This window comes from Pongo abelii, chromosome 14, assembly GCF_028885655.2.
Source record: "Pongo abelii isolate AG06213 chromosome 14, NHGRI_mPonAbe1-v2.0_pri, whole genome shotgun sequence".
NCBI lineage: Eukaryota > Metazoa > Chordata > Mammalia > Primates > Hominidae > Pongo > Pongo abelii.
In genome coordinates, this window is record NC_071999.2 from 51471149 (window position 1) to 51484412 (window position 13264).

The following is a 13264-nucleotide window of genomic DNA, read 5'->3' on the forward strand; positions in this document are numbered from 1 at the left end:
TAAACAAACCACAACGAGTAGGTCAATCTAACGGAGGGACTGATCATTTGTTAAAAAGCAAATCGTGGGCTCATATTCAATCCATTATTTTCTTTAAAGAAGAATTAGTGGTCTTTTAAAAAAATATTTATGCTTCCTATGATGCATCACAACGACTCTTAGTCTGAACTAAATTTGCAGTCAGCCAGAAGATGTTCCAAATCATGTCCTGGCTGCTGATCACACAGACTACCACCTGGTTTCAGCTGAAGATTCTTTTAATTGGATTGTTTTCTGTGTTTCTGTTTTTCACTGGATTTTGTTTTTCTCTGTTCCTCTCCCTCGAGGAAAGTGGAAATTTGGTTACTTTTTTGTGATGGAAGTATACTTTCATTTATTATTATTGTCATTATTATTATGAATTTTGAAGCCTGACTTTTAAAAGCCTGGAAGGCTGCGGCGAATGGCATGTGAGAGGAGAGGTTTGCGGGAGGATACCAGCAGGTGGCGCGTGTCTCCTCCGGGCAGATTAGAATGCTTTGCTCAGGGCCAAAAATCCCGCAGGAATTAAGGGCAACTATCTGTGCAGTCAATTCAAGTGACACAGATCATGCCATACTTAAGTGCCGAGTCCATGAAGTCACCAGTTCCAGCCTGTTGCCTAGGCCATCACACTTCTGTATTACCACTTAAAAAACCAGCTCCCCTACTCTAAGGGTTGCATTGCTTTCGTGCTTGACACCCCGAACCCCCCGCACCCACCCCCCAACTCATTTTCCCCAAGCCAAGTCGCTCATAGGGGACAATCAAGCCTTAAGAATAGAGCAAAAATAAAGGCCCTGGAAAGTTGGACGTGAAGCTTTAACTTCGGGAAAGGAATGGTACTTTATTAATCTTCCAGCTGGTCTGCCCTTAGGGTGTCAGATGTTCTCTGTCGCCCCTGGTGTGCCAGCGTTGGCCTGGGTGCCACTGGGTGGCTGATGGCAGAATGTGAATTCACTTGCAAGCGGACATGTTCGTTTCCATGCCCCAAAGCGGGAAGAAGGACACAAGGACACTTTGATGGTTCTTTCAGCTCAGACTCGAGCTGTGACTGATTTGCTGTTTGGGATCACTGGCTTTCTAGCCTCTCCTGGCACCACCCAATTTCGGGGAGCAGCTAGCTCATCTTTCTCCTACGTCAATGTCTTCTGTCCCCCATAAACACTGCCCTCATTTTGAGTTTTTCTTTCCTATGTCTGTAGCTTTCTTCTGCCGCTCAGCAGACACTCTGTCCCACTCGTATTCGTCCCTTGGCGCTGGCGTCTGGCCCAGGGGTACACTGTGAAGGAGGGCAACCCTAGATTCTAAGGGCCCTAGCTCGAATCTAGCGCCCCTCTAACTGCAGGGGTGACCTTAACCTTAGATACATTTCTTAATTTCCTCTGTAGACTCAGGGGAGCAATTTTGGCACTCCTGGGGTCCCTGGATTAATAACTTACGTAGACTCCCTAAACAAGCGTCTGGTTCATTGTAAGCGCCCAAATGCCAGGAGGCATCTGCAGGGATGACCTCATAGTGAATGAAAACTGCCTCTTGGGGATCTCTGGGTTAAACGGCCAGAATAATTCGCAGAATTGAGAGAACCCTCTCCTTCCCCAAACCTCACTGTACTGCAAATCCCATTCATTGCCTCCCGCCGTTTTATCCGTGTTCTCAGACCACCCCCCTACCCCCCCAACCTCCAGTCCCCTAAAGCCTCCTGGGCCGCAAAAGGACGCCCAGAGAGAGGTTCGGCGCCTGAGTTGCCCCGGAGCGGGCGTCCAGCCCCGCCGTGTACCCGATTGCGGGATGGATCGCGGGAAGGCGGCGGCGGCCGGCAGAATAGGCGCGGAGGAAGGCTCAGGCGGGACAGACTGCGTGGGGGAAGGAGGAGGAGAGAGCAGACGGCGGAGGAGGGCAGAACCGCCGGGAGGAGGGCGCAGGGGCGGGAGGAGACACATGCGCGCTGCCGCCGCTGCCGCCGCCGCCGCCGCCGCCGCAGTCCTTAGCTTCCCGGGGACAGGAAACCTTCAAGACCGAGCTGCCACGGCCGCCTCCCCGCCCGCCCCCCATTCTACGCGCCTGCCCACACCCTCCTCCCCTCCTTCCAGCGCCTTTCGGTGGAGCACTGCGGCACTCAGCCCGAGCTGCCGTTTTCCCCTCGCGGGGAACGCTGTGACCCCCCCCGCAGGAGCGGCGGGGCGGGGTGGGGGGGCCCGGGAGAAGATGGCGACGCCGGGAAGCGAACCCCAACCTTTCGTCCAGGCCCTTTCGGTAGCTACTCTGCACCCACTTCATCATCCCCACCACCACCACCACCATCAGCACCACGGAGGAACCGGTGCCCCTGGCGGGGCGGGTGGTGGCGGCGGCGGCAGCGGGAGCTTCAACCTGCCCTTGAACCGGGGTCTGGAGCGCGCGCTCGAGGAGGCGGCCAACTCCGGGGGGCTGAACCTGAGCGCCAGGAAATTGAAGGAATTTCCCCGTACCGCAGCCCCCGGGCACGACCTCTCGGACACGGTGCAGGCAGGTGAGTGAGGGCCGAGGGGCGGGCAGGGGTGTAGGTGCTGTCTGGGTGTCTGTCGTGCGTTCCCTAACGCGGTGTACAGTCGGAGATCTCGTCTTGCTGGGGGAGGGAGGGTCCATCGGCCCGTTGTCTCCCGAAGAAGGGACTCGCGTGGGCGCAGAAGAAGCGGGCCCTGGAGAGGGCACGGGGGCCCGCCTCGTCCGGCGATGCAGTGCCAGGAGGGCAGGGGTGCGCCGGGCCTCTGCGCCTGCGAGCGAGGGGTCTCCGGCTCTCCACCCTGTGGCTGCCGCGCCGGGAAAGTAACCGCGGGGCTGGGACTTGCAGGCGCGCCGCGTGCGTGCAGTGTAAGTGGGAGGTTTCAGGCGGCTGTGTCGGCTTCCTGGGCCCCGCGCAGGGCTGGGAACTCCAGCGCGGACAGCGGCGTCGGCGCCTCCAGCCAGTTCGAGCCGTCTTTGCATCGAGGCGTAGCCCATCCTGGTGGGGAAACCCAGACAAAGGTGGCACGCCCTCGGCCGAGACAGGGGCATCGGCGCAGTGCCGCGAGCCCCCTCGGCGACATCGCCGAGCGATCGGGCAACTCGGTGCTGCCTCTGAGGTGCCCAAGCTTCCTCTTCCTGCGCCTGTGCGGGAAAAGAGCCGCGGGGCTTGTAGTGAATCCGAATCGGCTGCCGCTTCGGAAGCGATCGGCCCTCTTCCTTCCGTGCCTTTCGCTCACCGCCCACACAGTTTGGGTCCTACCACCGAGGCTACCTGGTTCTCAGTTACCCAACCGTTGCGGGGGCCCTGGGAAAGGACGGCGTGGCATATTAAAGGCAAAGTAATTGACGTGAGCCTGTTTTTCTGTGTGAGCCCGGCAAGTTGTAACTCGCGCCAATAAGCAGCATAACTTTTTCGAGTTACGTCAGGTGTTACATACTTCTAAAACGTCTGCTTTCTCTTTGGTAGTTGCAGTTCCAGGAGCGGGGTCTATAAACAGGAAGGAGGGTGGTGGAATGGGATTGGGGCCTTAGGGTCTATACAGAACGGACTTGGTTTCCGGCCATCCGGTTCCGCTCCCTGGGGGAGGGTTTGTGTCATAGCAAGCGCCCAACATTTCCCAGGGCAGTGGGTGCTCCGTTTTGGAGCCGCTGCCCAGATCTCTTGGCTGTCATCGCCTCATGGCCCAGGGTCAGACCCCCTGGGTCTTGGATGGGTTGACTGTCAGCACAGGAGCCCCCAGTTTAATCTTGTAGTGGGCAAGGGAGCAGGCAGTGGGTTTTTGGAGGCTAGGGTTCCAGTGTCTTTTCCCCCCTTTAATTCAATAAACATTTATCTAGAGCCTTAATGAATATTTAGATACAGTTCTGAGTTCACTGGAGGCAAAGCTGGCTCTCCAGGGTCATTAAACTTTGTAATTTGGATTTAGGGATAGTCAGGAATCGGCAAAAAAGAGGGAATTTCCAAAGTTGAGCTGTCAACAGCTGGGGAGTCTCTTTCAATAAGACCTCTTAGTTACATCTTCTCAAGTGGAAGTTATTCCAAGAATTGCCTGAATCACTAACTTAAAAAAATACATTAAATTTTACTTCCCTTCTGCTGCAGAGTGTACCATGAGCTAGCTATGCTATGGTTGGATATATCTGCAGAAAATAGAGCTGGCATGACCAATAATAATAGGTTTGTGTAGTTCAGTAAGGGGGCTTCATAGTTGTTCTACTTCAGTTATGCTAAGGATTATTTACAAAGTTAGGTGAACTTGATGTGTCTGCTGTGTTGGCATTTCTTTGAGAAGACCAGTGCTTTTAAAAGCAGGGATCACATCTTTTAGCTGAGACCTCGCCATGTGAAGTGGATACCGAAAAGTGTTCTTGTTCTCCTCTGGGCTTGTTTATGGCAAGCTTAAGTTGGGAGTTTTGCAGGTTTTTATTTATGAGCTCACTTGCACATGTTTTATGCTCGGGAAAATCTAACTGGTTAAAATTCAGAGGCTTTGTGTTAATTCTTCATCCAAAGATACAGTATTATTTGGGGGAAGAGGAGTGGAGGGATATTCATGTTTGTAGAAACTTAAGTCAACCCCATCAGAAAAGTATTCATTGTAGCTAGTTATTTTACATGAAATTAGAATACCCAAATATATTAAATATTTGCTTCTGCAGAAAGTCTTTGCCTCAGGTCAAAAGCTAGGTGTAAACCACATGTATTCTAAACCACATTTGTTCTAAAGATAAATTTAATTGAGCACAGTTTCTTATTTGAAAGACCAGAAAGCAAAATAAAGAAAGTTACCTCCAGTGTACACAGTGTTGACACAGCCTACATGTAAGAGTTCTAGTACAGTTGAAAGTTTGAGTAGTAACATTTATAATAAAGATAGTGGTTTCTCCTTGACTCATATTTACTTTAAGAATGTCTCTTAAAATTAGAGTGGCATATGAAGATCCTTAAAGGCCTAAGAGGCAAAGTGGATTTTTTTTTTCCATACATTTTCTAAGACAGGGAGTGGTAGAGCAAGCTTTTTCTCACTGTTTTGTTGTATAATACAGGCCATTTGGTTTACGCCTTGTAAAAAGTCAGGCTTCTGGCAGCCACCAGTGCAGAACTGCACTTCTGAGCAATATAGCCTATCTGAACAGAGTGGAAAACCAAGATGTAAACAATGAAACGTAGAATAGATGTCTAAGCTGTCACTCAAGTGCATATACTTCATTGATAGGAAAAAATTCAAGCTCTCATTTTGAGCCTATTAATTTACTTCTATTTGAATCAAAATAAGTTTTGTTGTCAGAGTCTAGTCTTTTAATAGGTGAAACGGGGAAAGAAAGACTGATCCACGCAGGTGCAGTGAGTGACACAGGTGTCACTGATGGAAAGGGACAAAACAGAAGAGCCACTATCAGCACTGGGTGCGCCTCTCTATGCGTTATCTGCATGATCTTAGTCCCCACTAGGAGCCCAGTCATACCCTCATTTATACATGGGAAGACTGAGACAGAGACAAGTTACGTAATATGCTGAAGATTATACCTCTACTGAGATGGTCAACCAGTGATTGGAACCCTGGCAGCCTCACGTTAATTCATGTTCTTGACCATATTCTCATCAAGCAGAGGGAAGGGGTTGAGAGAATCTGGGAGGCTTCCTGGAAATTCATTCAACCAGCATTGATTCCACAAGAAAGTACTGAGCCCCTCTGAGTGCTGGCCACTGATCTAGGCACTGAGGACACAACAGTGACCGAAAGAGAATCCCTGTATCCCTTCTTGTGGAGTTCATTCTAGTTGGAGAATAGGGAGATACATGAATAAATTGATTTTGCAGGATAAATAGGATGAGTTATAGGATAGATGGAATATCTTTGTTTTATAAATACACAGATTGCTTTGTATTGACTTCAGGTGGCTTGTAGCAAGAGTATAAATGAAGACTAGTAATACATATAATCTGAAGCATAAAATTGGGCCAAAGAAAAACAAGTACACAAATTTGCATATGAGTAAAGCAATTTTTTTTTTTTTGATGCTGATTAAGTAGTGTCATTTTGGATGAAGAAGTTCAAAAGGGTATTTTGTACAATTAAAAGTGAATTGAAAAGGAGTAAGAAAAGAAAGTGGCTGATTGCAGGAGGTTCTGGAAAATAAAGAAGAAGCCCTTAGACTCGGTATGCAGGACACTTGTTGAAAGTCTTGTTAAGGAAAGTGGGGAATGTTTCATTGCCAATTATCTTTTTGAGTTGGCTCTAAGCAGGAAAGACTATGGGCCAGGCACTGTGGCTCACACCTGTAATCCCAGCACTTTGGGAGGCCTAGGTGGAAGGACCACTTGACCCCAGGAGTTTGAGAACAGTCTGGGCAACATAGTGAGACCCCCTCTCTACCAAAAATAAAAAATTAGGCCAGGCACGATGGCTCACACCTGTAATGCCTGCACTTTGGGAGGCCAAGGTGGGTGGATCATCTGAGGTCAGGCGTTTGAGACCAGCCTGACCAACATGGTAAAACCTCGTCTCTACTGAAAATACAAAAATTAGCCGGGCATGGTGGCGTGTGCCTGTAATCTCAGCTACTCAGGAGGCTGAGGTGGGAGAATCACTTGAACCCGGGAGGCAGAGGTTGCAGTGAGCTGAGGTTGCAGTGAGCTGAGGTTGCACCACTGCACGCCAGCCTGGGCGACAGAGAGAGAGACTCCATCTCAAAAAATGAATGAATAAATAAGTAAATAAAATAAAAAATTAGCCGGGTGTGGTGGCGCATGCCTGTAGTTCCAGCTATGTGGACGGCTGAGGTGGGAAGCCCATAGGTTGAGGCTGCAGTGAAAGCCATGATTGCGCCACTGCACTCCAGCCTACGTGACAGAGTGAGACCCTGCCTTAAACAAACAAACAAAACAAAGACTATATGGGAAACAAAGAGCTTACTCAGGGAAGAATATTGAAGTGCAGCATTAAAAATACCTGTTTATGTGTGAGGGAAGAGTTCTGTAGGAGATGCAAAGTATAAGACAATACAGGAATCCATGAGATGCTAAATAACAGTTCCAGGAAGCCGTTGAGGCCCAAGGCAGGTCAAGGTGAAGTGCCAAGTAGCACTGATGGACATTGTGTGTAGAATTCAGAGGAAAAGGTCATTTTCATGAGGATGCTTAGGAAAGACTTTGATAGCAGAGGTAGGATTTGGATCAGGTTTTGTAGGATGGATAGGATTTAGATAGAAGTGCCTATGAATATTCTGTGATTGGAAGGATGGTTCCAAGACGTGGAGTAAGAACCTGACAGTTGGCCAGGTGTGGTGACTCACGCCTGTAATCCCAGCATTTTGGGAGGCTGAGGCGGGTGGATCACTTGAGGCCAGGAGTTCGAGACCAGCCTGGCCAACACGGTGAAACCCTGTGTCTACAAAAAAAAAAAAATACAAAGCTGGGTCCTGTAATCCTGGTTACTTGGGAGGCTGAGGCATGAGAATTGCTTGAACCTGGGAGGTGAAGGTTGCAGTGAGCCAAGGTCGCGCCACTGCACTCCAGCCTGGGCAACAGAACAAGACTCTGTCTCAAACAAACAAATGAATCTGACTGACAGTCTAAGATTCTGTGAATAAAAGAAACAGAGAGGGCATTTAAGCCTGTCTTTCTGGTCATATTCTTCTACCCAACTCCTGCCTAATAATGGAGTAAAGACTACAGGGCGCTTATGACCCTTTAATTGAGGACTCCGGAAATGGCTGAAGCCTAGGATTTGTCAGCCTGTGGGAATAACACCCTAGCTCTGTGTGATCTGTCTGTCTGTACAGATTCAAAGGATCTTCTCTGAGATTTGTGGGTAGTTTTATCTGTTGAAGGCTGACTTCCACACCTTATTCCCATCCTATAGCAATGGAGTCCTTGGGATGTTAGCACTCTTTAGTCGCTGGAATACACAGAAGACTTGATAACAAAATCTAGTCATTTTCAACAACTTAACTTTATTTCGTAATTTTGGCCATCAATATGTTTCACTATAAATATAATAAAATTTTTGAAATCACATGTGTTTCCTTAAAATGTATGTTCTTTTATAGTTATATCTAGTTTTGAATTATCGTTCTGCTATTGAATTAAATTTGGTAGTTTTTAACATACCTGTTGCTTTTTGTGGTAGTTACTATCAGATAAATACCTTTGTTTATTACATGTATTCTAAATATTCTTCCATTCATAAACTATGATTCGTATCCTTTTCTTTCCTATTACTATTGCTTTTTCTTCCCTGTTAAGGTATAGATAAATTCCAACATCAAGCAAAAGCTTTTAGAACAACTGAGACAATATCTGTAGTGGTTCTGAATCACGTCTAGATGGGCCCTTCCACATGTCTGTGGTATATGGCAAAAACAGTCTCCACAAACCTATGTGCTATTCTCATTGCTTGCATTACAGCCTGCTTTCTTGAAAAGGCAAGGACATACTAATCATGCTTCTAGAATAATAGCATACAATTATAGGCCAGGGAACCTCTGGGAATTTTTGGCCTGTGCCAGTTTATAAAGGAACAGCCCAAGGTTTGACCTTCATCACTGAAATGACTCTGCTGGAGAGTTTGTCAGTCACTGTAACATCTGATTTGATTTTTGGTGGGTGTTTGATACTAGGCCACAAATTAGCACACCCTGTCATTTAAAAATTCTTATTTAAATTATTGACTAAGACTTTTGTGTGTGTGTGTGTGTGTTACTGTAATGAACTGAAATTTCCCATGGCATGGCATAATAACTCTTTGGAATAAACATTTGAAGGGTAGATGCCTTTTGAAATCCATGTTGACGTCGATTAATTCAGAAGTCAAACTTGTTTTGCCTGTGCTGTCCATCTGGTATATGTACACTTTTTCTATTATATCATTCAACTTCATCATTGCTTGTTTAAACATAAGCTATTTCCCTCTTTAGTGTATACATTTCTGTTCCCCCATATATATATATATATATGTTTGTTTTATATCTCTCTCTCTCTCTAAAGATATATATGTATCTCTAAAGACTTTTTATATTTCAGCTTGGCAGCATTTACTTACTCTTAATGTCTCCCCATAATTTCCCTTCAGGTGTGGTACTGCATGTGCTTTTTCAAAGCCTTGGTAATTTAAATGGCAGAAATGCTATTATTAACTCCATATAAGGTGGTTATGGGTTTGTCAGTCAGGCCATGGGTAACTTGAATTTTTGTCTAAGCCTCAGAAAAACCTGTTTGTGAGGCCACTTTTCAGAATTTCTTGGGCTTTTTGGAAAATTGAACGTCTGTCTTGGATATTGGCTTGAGCTTAGATATGGCAATTCCACCAGTGATTATTTCAGTGATTGTGTGAATTGTTAGAATTAAGATAATTTGGGTTAATTGCAGTGATTATTTCAAGTTATAAGATTATAATCTATTATAAATGTGTTAAGGATGGAAGGCACAATACCCAACTATTTTTCCATAGTGAATAATCTTTTTTAATGTCCAACTCATAGGAAGCCTAGCTTCTGTTATTGCTGCTAGTCTTTTGTTGCATGAAAGGTTTTTTTTTGCATCAGAATTTTGCCATGATATTTCAGAGAGTAAGAAAAGAAAAAAAGAAAGGAAAGGTCAGGGTTCCAAGTCAGACTTAATGTTGGAAAACTAGGCATTCTAATATAGACTCAAACATGAAATATGCCTGTGTTATTCATCCTAATTTAAGAGTTTAGTGATATTGCTTCCATATTCTGCAGTAAGAAATAGTACATTTGGAAACCATCTCCTCCCATAAAGTAATTCAAAAATAAAGTGAATTGTTTACATGAATAGAAAGTTGATGAACTGTGAGAATTGGGGCTTCCCTTGCTTACTCCAGCCATGCAATAGAAGGGAAATAGTTTTATAGTCAGATTTCTGTTCATTGTTTTTCCTAACCATATCATCCTTCACTGGCCATAAAGGAGGATATAGCTGGAGAAAAAAATTAGAGGAGAACAATATGTTTGATTTGCATAACAGAAATACTTCATATTTTGCTTGGTAAGAAATTATTGCTTCTCTGTTAATATGATGCTGGTGCCAAGGCAGCTCAACTGACTGTACCTGAAATTCTTACCGAACATTTTTAAGTAATCAGGGGCAGGTTATTTGATTTTGGGATCTTCCTAGATGTTTGTTTTTCTTCCTTCTGCTGTTTGCTTTTTTCCCTCAGTCCCTCTGCTGGAGGGGGACCTAACACAGGTGTGGGATGAAACTGAGCAGGAGCCCTCCAGCTCAGTGTGTCTTGAATTTCCTCTCCACTGTTCTCGCCAAATGGGCAGAAAGCGGCCCCCATCTTAGTTTTTCTAATCTTCTGGCTTCTCATGTGAACTTGCTTTTGACAGCTGACCCCTGCAGTGTGGTATGTATAGCTTTGGCACACGATGTGTTCCTCTGTTATTCTTCCCTATTTTTGATGTTTATGCCATACAGCGTGAGGAGTAGCATCAGTATTTCTGATCTGGTTCAGTCAGCTTAGCTCTGATTTAACTCACTTTATCTCTGCAGGCAATGGTGGCAATTCAAAGACAGCACCATCAACACACTGCCTGGCTTGCCCTTCCTCTGGATTGCCTTCATTTTGCTTTTCCAAGTAATTTACCTCATGTCCCTTCTCCTCCCCATTCTGTAGGATTCTACTGACCCCACTCTCATTTCATCTGGGCCCCCAGCCTGCTCCAAACAAACAGCCTCCCTATCAGCCCATTCTTGCAGATCTCAGCACTGAATCATACATGACCTTAAGCCATCTTTGCATTATTTCCTTATGGCATTTTTTGTTTTATTGCCTTCCTCTGATACTTTCCCTATGTTTAACCTTTTTGCTCCTTCACTGGCCTGTGAGATTTGGCTAGACGGGACTTTTCCTGATTTTTGTATGGCTTCCATGCCCAGTACAGAAAATGCTAGAAAAACATTGATGGACTACTCTCTTTCCTCTTTCCTACACTGGGTCTCTGCATTTTTCATCCATCATCTTGGATCTACCCTGAAGTTATCCCCTACTTGTGCACAGTTTGCTGATCTGCTCAGATTTTCCTGTGAGACCTGATTTTTCTCATACAGCATCTTTTTACTTCTCAGCATCATCTACTGTATTAGTCTGCTAGGGGCACCATGACAATATTCCTCAGACTGGGTGGCTTAGCCAACAGAAATTAATTTTCCCATAGCTCTGGAGGCTGGAAGTCCAAGATCAAGGTGTCGGCAGGTTTGATTCTCCTGAGGCCTCTCTCTTGGCTTATAGGTGGAGGTTGTCTTCCTGGGTCTTCACAGGCCATTCCTTTTTATGCACAAATCCTTGTTGTCCCTTCATGAGCCCAAATTTCCTCTTATAAGGATATCAGTCAGATTGGATTGGGACCCACCCATAGGACCTCATGTAATCTTCACTACTTCTTTAAGGACTTCGTCTCTAAATACAGTCACATTCTGAGGTGCTAGGGGTTAGTGCTTCCATTACTTTTGGGGGTCATAATTCAGCCCAGAACACCCACAGACTCACCACTGCTGTAGCTGGTAACTGGAGTTCATCCCCTAGCCTGTGTAAACTGATCTTGGACTTGTGTGAGGCTGCCCTCAATGCTGCTCTTGCAGGAGGCCCAGGACAGGTCTGTTTGTTAACCATCCTGTCCTTGGAATCTAGCCCTGCACTCGCTAGCTACACCTGCATCCACGCTGAGAGTCCCAATAATGCTCCTGAGCCCTCGAATGTGCTGTAAAATGGTAAAAGAGCCACATATACACTTACAAATGGATGACTCCAGCTCGTCTGGACCCCTCCTCCATCTCTCATAGACTTAGAATCTTTTTGGTGGTTGGTGGGTCCCTAGAGTCACACTTTTTTTTAGCTAAGGTGGGGTCACTTCTCACCAACATTTGCAAGTGTTTGATAAGCAATGTTACATCTAAAATCAAATGAGTTATAGTGAATTCTGAGGGAGATGGGCAGGTGTTTTATAATATCAAATATTGCTTGAAATTAGCAAATGAAAAACTAATCAACATCTTTTGAGCACTTATCGTGTAAGGAGCATAGCCAAAAATATAAAGGCATAGTTCCACCTAGTTTGAATTGGATGAGGATTAAAGAAATTATGTATTTGAAAGTCCCTTACACATATAATACTCCAATTAACAAGTATTATTTCACTAAAGCCTTTCAGCCCTTAGCCAAATGGACTTTCTTCCCTTTTTTATTTTTTAAGTACAGCTTAGTGATTAAAAATAGGGTTTCCTGAGCTTCAAAGACCTGTGTTCAAATCTTGGCCTTGTCGCTTATAAACTGTGTCACTTTGGCCAGATGACTTAAACCCTATGCATCAGTTTCCTCACCTGTCAAATGGGGATAATAATAATATGTACCTAGTAGAGTTGTCATGAGGACATTGGTTATAATAACAACAGCTAACATTAGCAAGTAGTTATTCTATGTCAGGTATTGCTCCAAGTGCTTTATATGCAAATATATGTATTTAATGTATGTAATAGATGTTTCATCTCATTTAATGCTTGCTACATGGTCTGTTTTAACCAGAGTAGGGGCTCAGTAACTCCAAGCAATGCCTTTCTATTGCAACCTGAAGAGGGAGATTAGAAATGTAGAAACCATCCATTCATATCTCTCCCTCATTTAATAGCTGAGGACACTAAGGCCCAGAGAGTCTAATCATTTGGCCAAGGGTACACAGCATGGCAGTAGGTGCCAGAGCCAGGGCAGAGTCTCCCAGGCTCACATCAAAGGGTTGTTTCTGTGGAGCCAGGAGGTGACATTGGGATGAAGGGAAGGCCTTACCTCATCCATAGGATTCTCAGGTTGAACCCACCCAAACCAGCCAGGTCGTGGGCCTCCCAAAAAACAAAAAATGGTGTGAAACCTTTAATAACAGATGGTCCAAAGCTGGGGAGAATAAGATAAAGCTAACGGTAGTTACAGATGAGATGTGTTAGTGTAGGATTTGACTGCATGTGGTTTGGGGGACATGCACAGGCCTCTTGTCAATTGGATTCCACATACTAAATGAGTGTGCTGGGCAGCCCCCGACTCACAAACGGGGGGCCATCGGCCTTTCCTAGCAAGGCTTTGTTTCAGAACTTGGCATGCATTTTCCTGTAAAAACAAGGTAGTAACCTGTGATTTGCTTCTCCCGCCAACCCACAAAGGCCTGTTTAACCCTAGCAGACCTGGGCCTTCCTATTAATGGTGGTTTCTTATTGTTTCTTTGGAAAAATGCAATCCCAGTTCCAACA

General features: G+C 45.4%; 1 protein-coding gene across 5 annotated transcripts in view; it reads left to right on the forward strand.

Annotated features, from left to right (window-relative positions):
• The first annotated feature begins 853 nt into the window (after window positions 1–853).
• The window catches only part of LRCH1 (leucine rich repeats and calponin homology domain containing 1), a 201711-nt gene continuing 189300 nt past the window's right edge, over window positions 854–13264 (forward strand). For all 5 annotated transcript variants that reach the window (XM_024231039.3, XM_024231040.3, XM_054529032.2 and 2 more), the window contains exon 1: window positions 854–2530. In XM_024231039.3, coding sequence (XP_024086807.3) covers window positions 1810–2530 — 721 coding nt within the window. In that variant the 5' untranslated portion in view covers window positions 854–1809. The remainder of the gene's footprint in view (window positions 2531–13264) is intronic.